This window comes from Geotrypetes seraphini, chromosome 10 (assembly GCF_902459505.1).
Source record: "Geotrypetes seraphini chromosome 10, aGeoSer1.1, whole genome shotgun sequence".
NCBI classification, from domain to species: Eukaryota; Metazoa; Chordata; class Amphibia; order Gymnophiona; family Dermophiidae; genus Geotrypetes; species Geotrypetes seraphini.
Window position 1 is genome coordinate 56,309,484 of NC_047093.1, and position 19,815 is coordinate 56,329,298.

General features: G+C 44.7%; 1 protein-coding gene across 4 annotated transcripts in view; it reads right to left on the minus strand.

Moving 5' to 3' along the window:
• Positions 1–19,815, minus strand: part of RALGDS (ral guanine nucleotide dissociation stimulator) — a 162,552-nt gene that overhangs the window by 23,286 nt on the left and 119,451 nt on the right. For all 4 annotated transcript variants that reach the window (XM_033961119.1, XM_033961118.1, XM_033961117.1 and 1 more), the window contains exons 2-6: positions 8,614–8,724; positions 3,347–3,540; positions 2,332–2,406; positions 1,949–2,142; positions 129–250 (exon numbers count right to left, since the gene is read on the minus strand). In XM_033961119.1, coding sequence (XP_033817010.1) covers positions 129–250; positions 1,949–2,142; positions 2,332–2,406; positions 3,347–3,540; positions 8,614–8,724 — 696 coding nt within the window. The remainder of the gene's footprint in view (positions 1–128; positions 251–1,948; positions 2,143–2,331; positions 2,407–3,346; positions 3,541–8,613; positions 8,725–19,815) is intronic.

Below are 19,815 nucleotides of genomic sequence, written 5' to 3' on the forward strand. Positions count from 1 at the left end.
AGCATAAGCAGAAAATTAGCAGCAGAAAACCAAAATCGGTGAGGAAAGAAAAGCAGTGATTTGACAAATAAATGACCCAAGTCCTGGTGAAAGGTGAGGACAGGGAGGAGCTGGCTGCATACACTCACCGCATCCATCACTGTCAACTGTTCTGCCACCATTTCTGAAGAGAAGGAGAGGAATTCTGCCTTCCCCTCACCCACGCCATTCTCCTCCAGCAGCCGAAAAGTGCAGCTGGAATGGTCAATCACTGCAAGAGAGGGGCAGAAAATCTGGGCTTGCTCAGAAATCCAAAATTCTTGGCTTAGTGCCCCAGCCTCACACAGGTCTATTATTAAAGACCTCTCCCTCAAAGACAAAATACCTCGAGCCCCTTTCAGTCCATCCTAGCCTCTAGTTGGATCCTCAGTACTGAAAGAAACCCAGGGAGAGCTCTAATCTACTCTTAAAATCCTCCAGCGACACAGACTACCACCATCAGCTGCAAGTAACTTGTTGCAATACTTTACTCCCCTCAGTTGGGACCTTTTTACCTAGGTGAGAAAGTACTGTAATGAAAACTGCCCACAGCAGTGTCTTGCAAACTGTGTGCGGATTCCAGGTGCCCCGATATGCTGGCAAGGAGGAGAGACCCTGGAGCTGGCTGCTTACAGGACATGCCTCTCACTGTGAGAGGCACGTCCTGTAGACAGTCAACTAGTGCCTGTGCCTTTCCTCCTCGCCGGCGCATCTGCTCCTTCTCCTCACCTGTCCTTCTGCAGCACCCCCTCTACCCCCAGCGATAATAGGAAGCTCAGGGCCGTGGAAGACATCCGTGCAAGCGCGGATATCGACGTGATGATGTCACGCTTTCCGGCTGCTCTCCAGCCGCAGCCCTGAGATTAGTGTGCCAGCAGCTTAAAAAGTTTGCAACACACAGTCCTACAGCATGGAGTATCTTTGCCCATACTGCTTGGAGGCATTCTGTGATGCTTAATCTGCCGTCTACTCACTCTTGAATTCTTTTATAATCCAAACTGCGTTTCTCATGGGAAAATTATCCACAGACAAAAAAAAAAAAAAAAAAAAAAAAAGGCGGCAGAAATCTCTGTGGATAATTTTGCCCAGTGATAATAATCAAAGGACAATTACAGGTCTCCCTTCATATTTACAGGGGTTAGGGGCACAGCTCCCCGCAAATACTGTATTAAAAAACTTGCGAATAACTTTAGGGTCCCCACCCTGGCTCCCTCCTGCCTCCCAGACCCCTCCACAGCTTACCTTTAAAGCCCTAGTGGTCTAGCGGTAAAGTGGGGTAGAGGGCGATCTTCCTACATAAAATGGCTGCCTCGAGTTCCTGCACTGGTCTCACGAGACAGCGGGAACTCACAAGACTGATGCAGGAACTTGAGGCAGCCATTTTTAATAGCGGATTTGCATAGGGCAGGAGCATAAGAATATCACTCCTGCCCCGCTTCACCACTACACAACCAGGGCTTTAAAAGGTAAGTGGTGGAGGCAGGAGGCTTGTTTAGACCAGTGAATAACCAAATTTGCAAATCCCAAAACCACAAATATGGGGGAAGAGCTGTACTGCTATACACACTGTGCTCCAATGCTAGCACTTAATTATCACCACTTATTGCTACTATTACTATTTATCATTTCTATAGTGCTGAAAAGTCTACTTATGTACAAAAATGCACATTTCTAAATGTCCAGAGACAATCTTGAGCTCCTCATCCTCATCCCAGAGCAGTTCATTTCACTCAGAAATCCGCATTTTACATATCAGAAGCATTTATGCGAGGCTCTCATAAACCTCTCATCAGCAAGGCTCCGATCTTGCAATCCAGTACAAGGAAGATGGATAACCTTCTCCTAATCCCCCAACAGTGTGAGTGTGTTCATTTGCCTCCTCCCCCCTCCAAGATTTCTAATTGCCCTGAGGTTATTCTGCGACTCTTACCTTCCTTATCATCCTCACTGTTCTGCTGCCGCTGGAATTGCACCAGAAGATTACAGGCCCGTCGCTCCAAATCAGAGCCAGGGATGTTGTGGCGTACATAAGAGATGAGCTGCTTCAGGCACAGGAACTCGGGGGGTCTGCGGAAGTCTTCCGAATACTGGTCCAGCCATGCTCCCAGGATAGAAGAGATCGTGCTAAGAGAGAAAGCCTCCAGTCAGACAGCAGCCAACAAAGGGAACCCTGAGCAATAGCTGCCTGCAAAGCAGGTGACAGAAAAACGAACAGTGCCCTGCCATATTCAGAAACCAGGATACAGGGCACCGAGCTCCGGCCATTAGAACCAGAACTCAATTTATGATCAAACATCAAAAGGTTCCACTCACTTCTTTAATTCCAGTCTGTCGTCTACCACATGCCGGGAGTGGTCCCCGTTCACCTGGGTGTGGAGTCTGCCGTATCTGCCGAGACACACAAGGGTTACAAAGAGAATGATAGGGAAGGTCTCTTGCCCGCTAAAACTGGCTGGAGGTCAGAGAGGTTATGGGTTCGCATTCCTGGCCACAGCTTGCTGCAACCATGTGCACAGAGTAAGGAGTCTCTGGCTCAGAGGAATTGGGGTAAACCAATGATGCGACTGGAGGGGGAGGGAAGGGATTGAGATTTTTTAAAAATGACTTAAATCAATGGGTGTCGCTCAAAGCCAGTATCTGCTGAAATAGGAAAGGAGCTGGTAATCAGCGCCACAGCATGAGCTGAGCACGAGGGCTCAGAAGCAGCTCTGATTCTCTTTGCCTGGAATCTCTCTTTTTTTTATTTTACTAAAGACAGGGAAGAAGATGGGAGTAATCAGCAGGTTTGGAACCTGAAGCTCCTCGTTTCACACATGCTGCCCACTGAAGTCCCACTTTAAAATCAGAGTGCACAAGGCAGAGCTACAGGGCTTCCTCCTAGCACCGAGATAGTATCTTAATTCAGAGGCAGAGAGAAATCCAGCTAGGGGCATGGTCAGGAGGATGTACCACTCCATCATCAGATATTCACAGAGTTTGTATACTAAAAGGATCATTTATCAGGACAACGCTAAGTTAGTACAGTTTGGTGTTACTGGTGCAGTGTGAGCTTCTTCACTAAACTGCCCTACATTGTCACTGGTTTTACCCCCAGGATCTTCTGTCTGAGTTTCTCAGTTTTTGCCCCTTCCCTTAGAAACTGTTCCATAAAATCACTGAAGAAATGCTTTCTTATTCTATTCACCAAGCCTTGTACCAAGATCCCCTGATTCGCAAGTCCTTTTCCACCACAAAAATCCCTCTTGTGGTGCTGCCATCTTCAACCTGGGCCTCTAGTGAGCCATGGACCCCAGAGTTGTCACCCACCATCCTGTCCAACAACCCTCACCTGTTAAGCAGCAGGTCTAGGACTTGTTTGGTACTGGCAAAGGCTCGGTACGTGCACAGAAAGATGGTGACATAGGTAGAGTCATTGCCCTTGAAGGCCGAGACCAGATATTCCACTAGCTTCTCCAACGTTCCCGCCTTTATCGTGCGCACTTTACACGTCTCATACAGACTTAAGGCAGATTCCGTCTCGAGCTGAAAAAACAAAAAAAGGGGAAGGGCAGAGAAATTATTGATAATCATCGAAGTTCCAGGAGAATAGAATCTGGCACTGAGGTTATGCAAGATACCCTTGGGGATCAGAAGTTATATAGTAACATAGTAAATGATGGTCCATCCAGTCTGCCCGTAAGTTATACTCATTAAAAAATACATGATTAGATTAACTTGTCTCTTCTTTATATTTCTGGGCTGTAGACTGTAAAGTCTGGTATTGTCCTAGGTTCCAAATGCTGAAGTTGCCACCCAAGCTCACTCCAGCCTATCCAACCATCCTGTTGTTTGCAGGATATCTACCGTAAAGTCTGGCCAGTAACATCCTCTTGTTTCATATTGATGCCCACCCCAATTCATCCTACACTGAATCACCATATATGGAACACAGACCGTGCAGGCCTTGGTGAAGGAGCTTTGATGTCCAAAAGGTTCACAACTATCAGCATGTCTAGAGAGACATCAAAATTTATCCACACCCCCTAAAAGTAATGGGCCAGAGCTGCTTCTTATGCCCACAGCAATGTGTGCAGATTTCCGTCAGCAGAGGAACTATAGCCTGCAGCTGCCAGTCATGGACTCTAGATGCAAAGGCTAGGACACAGAGGTGGCTGGCATGACAGCCCATGACTCCACACACTCAGAAATGAAAGTAAGGCCAGGGTGGGTTCCAACTGGACACTCAGGCCCCTCTAAATTATTGCCAAATAGTTTGTATTGAGCTCAACATGAAGGAAATACAGAAATCACAACCTTATACAGAGGAGCTCAAGTTTCAACAAACACAAAATAACCCCACCCAATTCAACCCCCCAACCCCTCCTACCCCCCCAGTCCTCCTTCAAGCTGATAACTATAATGGAAAACGTAAGCTAAATTACACACAAGAACTCATGGGAAACCAAAGGAATGATCTTCTCAAAACGCAAGTCTGACCATGCCTCCCCACTCCTTGCCAAACTTCATTGGCTCCCAATAATCTCCAGAATCCATTTCAAATGTTCCTGCCTGGCTTTCAAGATCATTCACGGAATCCTGCCTCCTCTTATCCCACTGTCTTTCAACTACTCCAGTCCCGACTCCTCCAGAACTGCCCAAAGGCTTAAACTAGCCTTCCCCTCTCCACGCGGCATCCACTATTCAGGCAAACTGGGAAAATCCCTTCTCTTCAAAATCACAGGTCTTTGGAACGACCTCACCACCCCGCTGCGGAACCTGAGCTCCCTTCAGTTATTCCGCAAACAACTGAAAACCTGGCTTTTCAGCAAATTGTAGCTCTATCCTTCCCCCCTTTCTCTCCCCCCTTCTACACATAAGTTCATGTAATCCTTTTTCTTCTTCTCTACCCACTATTTTAAGTTCTTGTAAACCGTGTCGAGCTCCATTCTCATGGAGATGATGCGGTATATAAACTTAAGGTTTAGATTAGATTAGATTAGATCAGCAGTTCAAGAGGCGACTCCGAGCTAAGGGAGTCATGGTATTCCAGAAGGGCTCCCAGATTCGCTGGAAAGAGCGCCCAGGTAAGGAAGAAAAATCCAAAATGTCTCTTCTTTCCCACATCAGTAATGTAATCAGATGGCACCTCCAAAGGGAAAAATCAGGAGCTTCCACCTCCAACCAATTGAGAGAATGCTTTTCAGAGCAACCATGACTATCCACCTGAGAAAAGTAGCAGCTCCTCTTTGACGAGGATAGCAGCCCCTCTACATTATCAATCATACCAACCCAGAATCCGTGCATTCAAGCTGTGTTCTTCATATGGGCATCAGATAACGATCCCAAAGCATCTGTGATGGTAGGGTTACCAAACGTCTGGATTTACCCGGACACGTCCTCTTTTTAGAGGATTGTCCAAACGTCCGGATGGCATTTCAAAACCTGGCACTTTGTCCAGGTTTTGAAAAGCTTTGCGCTCGGGGGCCGCAGCTGGAGGGCATCTGCGCATGGGCGGAGGCAACGCGGCGATGTCGCCCGCATGCGCGCATGTGTGCAACATCACCATGTCACATCTGCACATGTGCCGATGCCCTCCAGCGCAGCCCAAAGAGATGAGGTTTGTGTGGGGCCAGGGTTGTGGGTAGAATGGGGCAGGGCCACGGGTCTTCTTTTCTGTCCAGTAAAAATCTGGTAACCCTATGGGAGAGTAGGCGACCAGCACTCCAATCCCACCCTTTCATCACCACTCCCTCTGCCTACCCCCTCCCCTTTAAATAATAGCCTGCCTAGGAGAAACACACATATGTGTTTAAATTACTTTCCTTTCCTGTCCAAAAAGTGAAGAAATTCCTATCAGTCCCATGGGGAGAGGGGCAGCTTCATGCGTTCAACACTCCTTCCCGCCCTCCACCTCTACCAGCCCTTGATTGCATCTCATCTATACAAGTGTCTCCTCTCCCTGAACAGTGAATGCTCCCAATGCAAATATTTATTCCAATAATTAAAGAGGAAGCAAGGGGGGGAAAAAAAAGGGAGGGGAGGAAGAGAGAGAGAGAAAGCGCAATGAAAATAAGAACTGGGAGGTCAGCCAGATTTGGAACAGCTGCTTCCAGCTCAAGGCACCCATCCCAGCTCTTTCCCTTTCACTAAACCACGCACGCCTTCGTGGTCACAATAGTAAAACAAAAAAAGGAAACAAGACAAACCGAAAAAAATAAACAAACTGATGCAGCAGCAAAGATCATTTCATGCCAGTAATTTTTTATTTATTTTTTTTAGCAAGGGCCTACATTTGGACTCACACTCTGCAAGGCTGCCCTATCAGGAACTGGCAATTACGCTTTGGTGAATAAAGGGTTGAATATTATCATAAGCCCAGCTGTGCACAGAACAAGGGACATTAGACACGTATCTGTAAAAATAGCACTAGTAGAAAAACAGTTTCAGGAGTTCACCACCCTGCGCAGCTCCTTCAAGATGGCCTAAGAAGGTCAACTCAAAGCCAGCACTGGAGATTGAACATGGACCATCTAGTAATCATGCCTTCCACTTTTCTTCTGTCTCTGCTCCTGTTGAAATCTACTTAAGCAGGTCCTAAGGCTCCACAGCTGCCATCACATGATAAAGGCAGACAAAACAGCAGAAATGGAAAATACATTTGCAGAAGTTTCCCTTCCCTGTCTCCTCTTTATCCTGACTTTGTCTCCAGGGCTCAGCATTTGTCTAACAAAAGGTTCCAGCACAGAACAGGACATAGATTTTTTTTTTTTTTAAAAAGGCTGCTTCTGTACCTCTTTTAAGCTGTTGTGGGAAAGAATTGATTTCAGAGACAGGAGATCTCACCATGCACAGCTCCTGGAAGACATTTCATTTATAATCCCTTTTCCAAATGTTTTCAGAGTGGAAGTTAATTCCCTCTTCTGGCTTCTTTTAAGACAATAGGGTCTACTGAGGTGCACCGACGGAGCTGCATAGTGGTCTCGTGCTGGACTAGCAGGGGGTGCTGTAGAGCAGACTGAGGTATAGACAGAGCTGGAAAAAGTGAGACTTAGGTGTACTGACAACAGTTTTATTTGTTTCTAACACTTGACCATGCAAGAAAAAAATATTTGTCTTCTCCTTCCAGAACATGTAGCTACCATCTCTAAACAAGGTACACCGAAAAATGAGCGCAGGACAATTGCGCTCCGACAAAAGCGCTCCGACAATTGCGTGCAGGGACAATTGCGTGCAGGACGACTCCTCAGGCCCCGTCCCTTGGGAGGGGCTTCAGGTGCCTCAAGCCCCTCCCAAGGGACGGGGCCTGAGGAGTGTCAGCAAATCAGGGCCTTCGTGTTAGGGTAAGGTTTATATCATGATTAGAGTTCCCATAATCATGATATACACCTTACCCTAACACTAGATAGCAAGTGAATTTTTAAAGTGTGGTGGGGGGAGGGGGTCTCCTCACCCCCTCAAAAAAAGAGGAATCCAGTGCCACAATTGTCCTGCACATCCTTGTCCCTGCACACAATTGTTGGGGTGCTTTTGTCGGAGCGCAATTGTCCTGTGCTCATTTTACAGGTCACCCTAAACAAAGAGTAGGGAAGCAAAGGAGTATATGTGGATGGTGGTATACTTGAGCTCGAGCAGAAAGCCTCCCTGTAAATTACAAAAAAAAGTACTAAGGCGTGCTAAAATCAATGAACATGCAAATTACTATTGTGTTAAAGGTGAGGAGTGGCCTAGTGGTAGAATTGTTGCCTCAGCACCCTAAGGTTATGGGATCCTGGGCAAGTCACTTAGTCTTCCATTGCCCACCACTTTGAATGTGTTAACTACAAAAAGTGGTATACAAGTCTCATTACCTTAAAATCACAGCAGTAATCCATAGCTCACTGCTAAATGTCACCTTTGATTGGCTCAGGAACTGACAGGAAGGATGACACTGAACAAAACCAAAAAAAACACCAAACTGCCGGTACCCTGACTTGGATTTCTGCATGGCCCCTGTCACTGGTAGTCCAGCGGCCTCCTACACTCTTCCCGACCCAACCCAATCCCTCCCTTCCCCACAAAGTAAAGCTTAAAAAAACCTAATAGTACCTTCCCCCACCAAATTTGCCCCCAAATCCTTGGTGGTCTAATAGGACCCCTTCCTGTCCCCCACCCAAATCTGCTCACCACAGCATGTTAAAAGAACCCACCATGGTGTCTAGTGGCACCCTTTAACCCCTTGACCCTCTTTTCAAGCCTCCATGACCCTCATGCCTGAAGGCAGGAGCAATAGCTATGCAGGAGGCAAGAGCGAGCAGGTATCTTCAAAATGGTGGCAATCCTGTCCCTCACTGTGCATTCTTGGTTTCACCAGGTGATGCTAGTTTACCATACAGGCAGGCCCCATTGAGGAGTTTGTTTTTTGGGGTTTTGTTTTTTTTTTTGGGGGGAAGCACTTGACGACCAGGTATTTTTAAGCTTTGCTGTGGGAGGATGAGGATTAGGATCTGGTTGAGTTGGGAAGAGGGAGGAGGCCACTAGACTACCAGGGAGAATTTTTCTACATGGGCTACGAAATGATTCTACCAATACCAGTCACACACCCTAGCGTCTAGGGAACATGGTAACCTACTTACTCACCCCCAGCCATCTCTGTCCCTTATTGGCTGTGTGGTGGAGCTGTACTTTGCGCAGTGATATGCTATAGATCACGCCTTCTTCCACCTCTTCTCCAATCTCCTGCGTGGAGCTCTGAAAAAAATCACACATAGCCACTGTGAACACAGCTCACTTTTCAGATCCCAGTAATAACTTAGCAAAAGCTGCTCACCCAGGGCTTTAACACTTTTTTGAGGGACCAGTGGCCTTAACTGCACCACACCTGTGCAGTACTGAAGAAAGGAAGAGAGTCCTTTGGTGTTGGGGGGGGGGGGAGAGGGAATAGGAGTTCAGTAGACAAACTATCCTTAGGCAAAGGATAATCGAGTTTCTGGATTCTATGCAGACCTAGAGAACTTGTTTAAAGCATCAGAGTTTGAAGCATAATTAGATTGCCTGAAATTGAAAACCTTGACCGATGCAGCCTCCGAAGAACGACATCACAGTGCCCAGCCCTGGGAAATTCAGTCTATAATCTCCAGAAAGCTGTCACTTGCCATATGTCAAAGTAAGAGATTATTACTACCATAATCCGTTAAGGGATTAGTTGTACCTTACATTCTAAATGTGAGATTTCAGGGCTGCATTTGTAAACAGACCACAGACATTATCATAATCACATACGGCATATACAGTTATACAAACCGATCCTGTCCCTCCCCAGGTCAGCAAAGGTACACATTCCTCTTTCTTCATTAACTATAGCAGCAGTGCAATCCGAGGCAGCCCTGCAGAAATGTATGCATAATGCTTACTACAGCTCCAGCATTGCCCAGTGTTCCGTCATCTCACGAGCCTTGGCCACTAAAGGTGTGAGAATGGGCCTAGCAGTCAGCTCTTTGGCCGCTCAACCCGATGAACTAAAGCACCACATCCCAGCACCATGCAGGTCCTGCCCATCTCCGACATTTCCCACAGTCAGTTTTCAGCCCCGAGTTCAGGCAACAGAGAAAAAGAGGAATTCAGAGGAAAGGAGATGGATTTGGTGGTCATTCCTATATTACCAAGGCCATCCTTCTCCAGCAGGGCCTGTGAGATGACAGGGAAAACAGGAAAGAGAGGCACACCTGGGTTGCTGCTGGCAGCTTTCAGGTAAGGTGTGTGCTGAGCAAACAGCCAGGGTGAGTCCCAGAGAGTCTGTTACCTGTTCCCACGGCAACCAGCACAGAGGCGGATGCCAGCCCTCTCTCTGTAAACTGAGACCAGAATAAGGCTGGCATTGCAGCTCTCTGCATCCTTGGGGTATCCCTTCCTCTCGGGGCTCCCTGTAGGCTTGCACAGGAAGAAACAAAGGAAAAGAATGACAGACCTGGCATGGAAAGCAAAAGTTCTACTATCCTCAGAAGAGGAAGAGTGTAGACCTACCACTTCCTCGCTAGAGTAACCAGGTGCCTGTACAATTATTAGGTTACAACTTGGTTATGCCACCTGACATTTCGTTGCAGAAAATGAGCTCTCATAGCAGGATGGAGAGCAATCGACAACTCTGGCTTCCAGTCTCTGGCTTTCTTTGCTGTGGATGCAATCTGAACATCCAACTTAAATCTGCATGTGTTCTGTACTGTACATGGGTGGATTTTCAGAGCATCAGAAATGCCACCGGCTCAGACACCCTCTTTGCAGTGGAGAAGACAAGTCCATCAGGAGTGTTAGGGAAAGGTGAATGGGATTTGTATACCACCTTTTTGCAGTTTTACGACCACAATCAAAGTGGTTTACATACAGGTACTTCAAGCATTTTCTGTCTATCAGCTGGGGCAGTGGAGGATTAAGTGACTTGCCCAGGGTCACATGGGGTTTGAACCTACAATATCAGGGAGCTGAGGCTGTAGCTCAAACCACTACTACCCACAGATCCCAATACTGCTGAAGCAGCACAGGAGAATTGGGGCATTAACTTCCCATCCACGCACAGTTCACACTTCCTCTGCTCACTTATACACACATTCACTCTGCAAGGCTTCATTATTTCTTTTCCTATAACACAATTCCTCCTCCCAAACTTCATTCATCAGGCAAGATAATTTGCATCTCGCTCTCACCTTATAAGCAAGTGTTCAGACTACAGTTACAAACTAAAAACACAAATGGCATAAAACATTAATACAAGCCTTACCATTTTGTAATCACCATCTCTCCATCCCCCTCCACACTCTGCACTTTTAACCTGTCTGCAGGCACAGAATGGCTGGTACCTCACGCTCCCTTTTACCATATTCAAATCCTGGCTGAAAAACTCACTTTTTCCAAGGACACCATTAAAGCTTAAAATCCTGGTTCCCCCGAACACAGCCTTCTTGATTTAACCATTTCTACAAGGAGGGTTAAATAGCAGGGAAATGTATTGATCTATTAGGACTTTTCTTATTTAATGTTGTTTGTCTTTGATTTCCTATATATTATAAATCTTTCCCTGATTTGCGTGAGCAAGAGTTTTGTTTTTGCTTGTTCTGAATATTGTAAACATTTATAAAAAAAAAAAAAAAGTATCTTAGGAATTGGATGCTTTATGGAACAGGGGCAGAGGCAGAGCTGGATTAAGGGATTGTGCTGCCCTGAGCCAGCTTTTTCATAGGAACCCTCACCCCACCCGCAATCTGGTATCTGTGCCTGTTCTCTGCCCCCCCCCCACCCCACACACACACACTCCTGTGATCCAGTAACTGCACCTTGCTCTCAAATCCCCCTTTCTGCTGATCAGGCACTGGTGATAAAAGGTGCCATAATCCAGTCCTCTAGGAGTCTGAACAAAGAACATAAGAAGCGCCATCTCCGGATCAGACCTTCGGTCCATCAAGTCTGGCGATCCGCACACGCGGAGGCCCTGTCAGGTGTACACCTGGCGTAATTTTTAGTCACCCATATCCTTCTATGCCTCTCGTAAGGAGATGTGCATCTAGTTTGCTTTTGAATCCTAGGACCGTCGATTCCGCAATAACCTCCTCCTCTGGGAGAGCATTCCAGGTGTCAACCACTCTCTGCGTGAAGCAGAACTTCCTGATATTTGTCCTGAACTTGTCCCCCCTTAGCTTCATTCCGTGTCCTCTTGTCCGTGTCAAATTGGACAATGTAAATACTTTTTTCTGCTCTATTTTGTCGATTCCTTTCAGTATTTTGAAGGTCTCGATCATATTCCCTCGCAGTCTCCTTTTTTCAAGGGAGAACAATCCCAGTCTCTTAAGTCGATCCTCGTATTCCAGGTTCTCCATACCTTTTACTAGCTTCGTTGCTCGTCTCTGCACCCTTCCTGCAGTTTTATATCCTTCTTTAGGTTGGGAGACCAATGTTGGACGCAGTATTCCAAGCAGCATTATGACCCTCTCCGATCTACTCGTGATTCCCTTCTTTATCATGCCCAACATTCTATTTGCTTTCTTTGTTGCTGCCGCACATTGTGCTGACGGTTTCAGGGTCCTATCTATCAGTACACCCAGGTCCTTTTCTTGTTCGCTCTTACCCAGAATTGCACCTGACATTCTATATTCGTGTTCCTTATTCTTACTGCCTAAGTGCATTACTTTGCAATTCTCCACATTAAACTTCATCTGCCATTTCTCCGCCCATTTCTCTGACACAAGTCGCTCTGGAGTTCCTCGCTATCCTTCTGCGATCTGATTGCCCGGCATAGCTTTGTGTCGTCTGCAAACTTGATGATCTCACTGGATGCCTTTTATCACGAAAGCGCTGGGTTAGTGCCTCACCTGGTCAATAGGCTGAGCTGGCCCTGAATAGGCACTGTGCCTTTAAATATCTGAATAGCGATGTGTACATTTTGTGGCATCATAGAAGTGATTAATAGCAGCAGTAGGGAAAGGTAAAGTCCAATTCTGGGTTTGTAACATTACATAAAAACATGGTGGCAGATAAAGGCCAAATGACACATCCAGCCTACCCATACACAACATCCACTATCTCCTTCTCTCTCTAAGAGATCCAACATGCAAGTCCCACTCTATTTTGGGACTTTTGATCTCACTTCTCTTGGGGGGAAATGTGGCGCAGTATTTAAATATATAACCTCAGCACCCTGATGTTGTGGGTTCAAAACCACACTGTTCCCTGTGACCCTGGGCAGGTCACCCAATCCCTCCCTTGCCCCAGGTACATTATATAGATTGTGAGCCCACTGGGATAGGGAAAATACATTCATGTAAACCATTCTGAGCTCCCCTGGGAGAATGGTACAGAAAAATGAATGAATAAATAAATAAATGCACACGACTGCCTTCATTATGAAGCAAAATCTAAAATGACATCTTGGACCAATGACCTGGAACCATACAATTTTCTTTGCATGAGCTTTGGAAAGCAGACCTGCTATTTCCATGGACAGAGAGCTCACACTCCTGACAGCAAGTAATAGGGGTACCTGTATCCTCTACTCAAAAAAACCCCCAGAATCAGAGTAAGGAAAACAAAGGGGTCCAAAAAGAAGCTTCAGCCTGCATGTTACATGCAGTGGGTCCACCTTTGGAGGATTCCCACCCCATTTTAATATTTACTAAAGTTTTGATAAATGACAAGAAAAGCAAATGATCATAAAGGATAAAACAGAACCATACAGCGATGAAAAGGCCCCAATATCATCCCGACTCATTTCTCCTGCATTACCAGTTAGCCAAAGGCTAAGAGATAAAATTATCTATGGGCAATAGCTTAATCTTTATCAGATAGGTCTATTTATTGAAATTTCCTATATTCTGCCTATAAGCCCACAAGCTATTGAAGCAGATAACATAGAAACATAGAAATAGACGGCAGATAAGGGCCACGGCCCATCTAGTCTGCCCACCCCAATGACCCTCCCCTACCTTTCTCTGTGAATAGATCCCACGTGTCTATCCCATTTGGCCTTAAAATCAGGCACGCTGCTGGCCTCAATAACCTGAAGTGGAAGACTATTCTAGCGATCAACCACCCTTTCAGTGAAAAAGAATTTCCTGGTGTCCCCGTGCAGTTTCCCGCCCCTGATTTTCCACGGATGCCCCCTTGTTGCCACGGGACCCTTGAAAAAGAAGATATCTTCTTCCACCTCGATGCGGCCCGTGAGATACTTGAATGTCTCGATCATGTCAGCCCTCTCTCTGCGTTCCTCGAGTGAGTACAGCTGCAACTTATCCAGCCGTTCCTCGTATGGGAGATCCTTGAGTCCCGAGACCATCCGGGTGGCCATTCTCTGTATTTTTCTGCCCCTGGAGAGATCACAATCCTCCATTGCCTCAGGTACGAATTTGGGTTAAACGACTTATCCAAGATCATAAACATCTGCAGTGGGATCTGCAGTGGGATCAATCATTTGAAAAGGAGTCCCTTTTCTATACACACTTTGTCCTAATATCAAGGGCTTACTGGGGGCAAGCGCAGATTCCAAACAGGATCTCATGCATCTCTTTCCGACATAAAAGTTCCCTCATCACCTAAAACCATTTTGGAGTGCGGAAGGAAAACATGGGAGCAGGGTTTGGACATGAAAAGCTAATTGTGACATTGGGATTGAAATGAAACAAAAAACAAGTCGGTAAATCAGATACAAAAGTAGATTTGGTTGAACACGGACACTCATAGCCAAAGCTAAAGTACAGTAAAACCTTGGTTTGCAAGCATAATTCGTTCCGGAAGCTTCTAATCCAAAGCAATTGTATATCAAAGCAAATTTCCCCATATGAAATAATGGAAACTCAGGCGATTTGTTCCATAACCCAAAAACTTTAATACAAAATACTGTACTGTTGTGCGTGCTTCTGTCGCGCTTATATTGTTCTCAAGTTGCGATGCTTGTGCTGCATTCAGCTGCACTCAGCGATGCGGCGCACGTATGTTGTGCGTGCTAGTGTCGCGCTTATATTGTTCTCAAGTTGCGATGCTTGTGCTGCGTTCAGCTGCGCTTAGCGATGCAACAGGCGTATGTTGTGCACACTTGTACATGGCGCGCATCGACGTGCTCGTATTGCAAGACAATGCTCGTTGATCAAGTTAAAATTTTATAAAATGTTTTGCTCACCGTGCGAAACACTCACATACCAAGTTACTCGCAATCCAAGGTTTTACTGTACTTGGTACTTTAGACACCTTGCATGAATAACAGTCACCAAATACCCTAAAGTAATTCATTTCCCACTTGTTAAAGGCAGCGTTCATCCAGAACTGAGGGACACACAGGTCCAGTGATGCTAATTGTCTATCCAGTGGTGTAGCCACAGGTGGGTCCAGGCCCACCCAGTAGCAGCACACCTATGAGATACCTCTCTCATTCCTACCTACCCTTAAACAGCAGATTTTCTCTGGCAGCAAACAGTAGGAATCGGTCATGTTGCTGGCAAAGATCTGCTCTCTAAAAAGGTATACGGTGACAGCTTGATACACCGGAGTGCCAGGCGGAAGGAGGGGGCGGCTTGAGACACTGGAGTGCAGGGGGTGGAGGGGGAGGGGGATTGATTGCCCAGGAGAGGAAGAGATTTGCCTACCCAGCTTGGGTTCAGAACCACCCAAAATTGGGTGTTTGGTTATGCCCTTGTGTCTATCTAACTCTGGTGCCTTTTACCAAGCCGCGATAGTTTTTTTTTTTTAAATCATCGGCTGCTGTGATAAAAGCTCCGACGTCATAGAAACTCAATGAGGGTCGGAGCTTTTACTGCAGTAGCCGGCGATAAAAAAAAACCCTAACACAGCTTAATAAAAAGGGGCCTTTCTTTTCCTAATACAGTACATGCTTTGCAAGAGATAGCACAGTGCCACTGCGATCTATGTCTCCCTTACTGAGCTGAGCCAAAGCAATTTAATTGGTACTAGGCCTCCTTGTACTGAAATAAGCCACAAGAAACAGGTAGGCAAACTATCTGCAAGATCTGTGAGATCCAGTCCAGAAAAATAAAAGCAGATTGATATTATAAAAACATATATTTTTTTTCAATAAATTATATCCAACACTTTTAAGAAAGTGTTATACATTTTTAAATATTTTTTCAAATTATATACAAGTTTTTATTTCACTGGTCTGCTTTATTTTTCTACAATGAAATAAAGCCATGCATGAAATGCACATAATTATTGCTTTTTGTGTTTTATGTTTATTTTTAAAAATAATTTTACGAGTACTTCACAAAAAAATAACTGGAAAGGAACGCCATATTATTTTAATAGGAAAACAAATCACATTCACACCACAGCACACACAATTATTAAAAAAAAAAAACAACACATTTCTATAAGCAGGTTCACTATAAAGGGGTGATTTGATGACCTAGAAATGGCAGAGCAATGTGTATTAAGAGGAAAAATTACCAGTGCAAAACAGGCGGAAGAAGATATTTTCTGATCACAACTCGTTTTCCGAACTGTATGTCACTAGGGTTTTCTGTAGGTTCAGAGTTGGGCAGCATTTATTTGGAACCAGGGACAATAGTAAGTGACTTAACCAAGTCACTTTAAATTTTGGCATGTCTAGTCACTGCTGGCCCTCAACAAACCTCACTATTGAGGTGCCTCTGCTGATATTAGCAACTCTTGCATTTGGGAAAAAAGAAATATAAGCTTCTTCCTTTCAGAAGCAGTGAGCCACAGGCATGAGACTACTTGACCAAATGACCTCAGAAAGCCTCCTGTCATGTGCCAGAGGGGGGAATGCCCCGATTTTCACTGCTCATTGACAGAAGGGCACAGCTACGCTTCCTTCCTGATTCAAAGGCCCCGTGGTTACAGAGCCTTGGAGTCTCCTCATTACAAAACTTACAGCAAACCAGATTTCTTCTCCATGGTAACCCTGCTACTTGCTGAGTTTCTTATTTAGTGACAGTTATTTTTAGCAAGGTCCTTCTTTTATTTCTGTTTTTGTTGCTGAGCATGAAGAAACGCTTTGCATGTTTAGCTTTTTTGGTAATTACAAGCAAAGTGAATGAGGGGCATGTAGATACCACACAACACAACACGAACCTCCAAAATATGGCAACACTGCACTTAGGTAGCTACTTTAATGAGAACAGGGGAAAGGAGAGGAAAGCAGAGATATGAAGAAATGTTTCCCAGATGTGGGGAAAACATCAGCAGGAAAGTTACTAAGCACAAAAGATCCAAATTCCTCTGTGGTCCTCCTTTGGCTGTAGTTTATCTCACTCTGTGGAAATTGTGGAAATCTGAGAAGGGAAAGGCAGGGCTATGAAATAGCATGGAAAGCTGGATCAAGTTTATTTTTGCAGTGTGCTGGGGGAAGGGGTTACAGGGAACACTCAGAGAGCAAGTCATGGTGTAATAACAATAGTTATTCCATATAAATATACCACTTATTTCACTTAATTTATAATCCACTCATCAATAAACTACTTAATGGCTCACAACACAACATACATAACACAAATAAATACACTCTACAACATTCATTAAAATTAAATTAGACAATGAAGTGTACAATTTAAGGAGAATATACAACACAAACCCCCTCCTTTACAAAGCCGTGCTAGCGTTTTTAGCACTGGCTACAGCGGTAAGAACTCAAATGCTTATAGGAATTCTGTGAGCATTGGAGTTCTTACTCCCACAGCCAGCGCTAAAAACACTAGTGCAGCTTTGTAAAGGAGGAGGAAATTTATTTGTCCAATTTGGCCAAAAACTTACAAGGTTCCAGCCACAGTCATTTCCTGAGAAAGAGGGATGCAGGATTTTAATTCTGTGCCGGTCTGATTATCTGAGACATATAGGCCTCAATGAAGGAAAAGTAAAGATATGATAGCCATCTGATGCAGCGGAGTAGTCATGGGGGCTCCTGGGACCTTCCAATAATATGAGGTGAGGGTGCCTGAAGACCTGCCGGTCAGAGTTCCCTCGCCGGAGTCCAGCTGTACTGCCTGAGCAGCAAGAAGTCAGTGGCTGATGCAGCACTTCTGCACATGCTCAGTTCACATATAAACTGAGCACGCGAGGAAGTGCTGCACGTTAAGAGTTTGGAGCAGCCTGACGACTTTTGCTGCTTCAGAGGAAAAACACAGGGATCACTTCACAATATATCCAACCCACAATAAGATAACATAATCAAAAAAGGGGGTAATTTGGATAATAAAGAAATTTTGCAAAAGTTTGTTTACACACTAGTGTCAAGATTTATAATTGATTCAATGTAATGTATAACTCCTACTTTATTCAAGACCGTTCATACGGCACCCCGGTTTATAAATAAACTCTCACGCGTGATAAACTAGGAGGTTGAAGTAACATATAAAGGCTGTAAACTCAGGGCTAGCGCACGCTATTACGCGCATTAAACCGCTAACGCGGCTTCGTAAAAGGAGCCCTAAGTACATAGAACCTCTTATAACGTATGTTATTTCAGGTCCTTATCCCAGATTGATAATCATTTACGTCAAACCTGTTAAGAGTGGGACGGAGGTTTGACGTAAATGATTATATGGTACTTTATCAAATCAGGATAAGGACCTTTTGATGACTTTGTATTGTAACCACTTTGCTGATTGTCCAGCACCTCTTGTTGTAAACCGCCTCTTACTATCATGGCTTTGGCGGTATATAAAAATAAAATTATTATTATTTTATATGTTATAAGAGGTTCTAAGTACTGAGTTTACAGCCTTTATATGATATTTCAACCTCCTAGTTTATTTATCACTTGGGAGAGTTTATTTATAAACCGGGGTGCCGTATGAACGGTCTTGAATAAAATAGGAGGTATACATTAATTTGAGTCGGTTATAGTGTGTAAACAAAAATTTTTTCAAAAATTTCTTTATTATCCAAAATACCCCCCTTTTTTGATTATGATGACTTTTGCTGCTTCGGCAGGAAAACTCTTTGACTGGATGGACTTGAGCATCCCTACCAGCAAAAGTCTGATAGGGGGAGGGGTTTCGGCAATGGAGGAAGCAATAGCAGCAGTGTGGGGTGGGGGGGAACAGAAAGGAAATTCTTGGCCCCTCCAGTCCACTCTCAGGTCCCCCTCAAAATAACCTTTTGACTATACCCCTGCAAGACTGCAGTGGAAAGAAGCACAGAGTATGAAAGGGACTTATGTTCTTAAAGTCTGTTATTGAGAAAGACATGGGGGAAGCCACTGCTTGCCCTGGATCAGTAGCATGGAATGTTGCTACTCCTTGGGTTTTGGCCAGGTACTAGTGACCTGGATTGGCCACCATGAGAATGGGCTACTGGGCTTGATGGACCATTGGTCTGGCCCAGTAAGGCTATTCTTATGTTCTTATGCATAGGATGGGAACTTGATGGGAAAGAGAAAAAGGCCCTAAATGATTCCCAGAGGAGAGACAGATGAAGCAAGATGATCTGCTAGATTCCGGGTGAGAGCAGCAAAGCAGTATAGGAAACTGGGAATGATGATTTCTTGAAGATGATATTGGGATAAATGCATATTTTTAATGTTATTATGAATTTAAAGGCACTTGGACAGGTGGTATGTAAAAACGATAAAACAATGAGATCTGGTCTGGTGGCTCACTGATGAAAGACAGACAAAGAGGCATAATAATAATAATAAAATTTTATTCTTATATACCGCCAAAGCCATGGAAGTTCGAGGAGGTTTACAGCAAGAAGCGGGTACAATCAAAGTCAACAATACAATCTTACATAATGAAAGAATTGGAAAGCTATATAGTTCTTAGGGTTACTGGTTGAATAAGCAGAGCTGTATAGATTCTTAGTTTACAATTCGATTGAACAAACTCGTTTTTACCAGTTTTCTAAAATTAAAGTAGGATGAGGAGAGTGTGATAACGTTACTAAGCTAATCGTTCCATTTGCCTGCCTGGAAGGCAAGAGTTCTGTCCAAGAATCTTTTGTAGTGGCAGGCAAGCAGCCATACATGTAAAAAAATGGGTAATTTGACAGGGTTCTTACTGGAAACAGAAAATTTCCAACATTTATGGAATTGCAGAAAGCTTCATGTTCCAATTGCACGTGAATGAAGTGAGTCACCTGCTTTGAATGTAAACCTTCCCCCAATAACAGGACGTCTTCTCCAATCCTGAGTTATGCAGAAACCACAAGGCGGAAGTTTTTTTCAAAAGAAAGAAAAACCCACCATCACACTGCCTGGTAGCTGATAATACTTACACTGTGGGGAAATTTCCACTATGTACGGAAAGTGAGAGCCTGGGGTACAGTGACACATTCTGTCCACCCACTTCTTCCCTACAGTGTAAGCTTATTTTGGTGCCCTGGAAACGG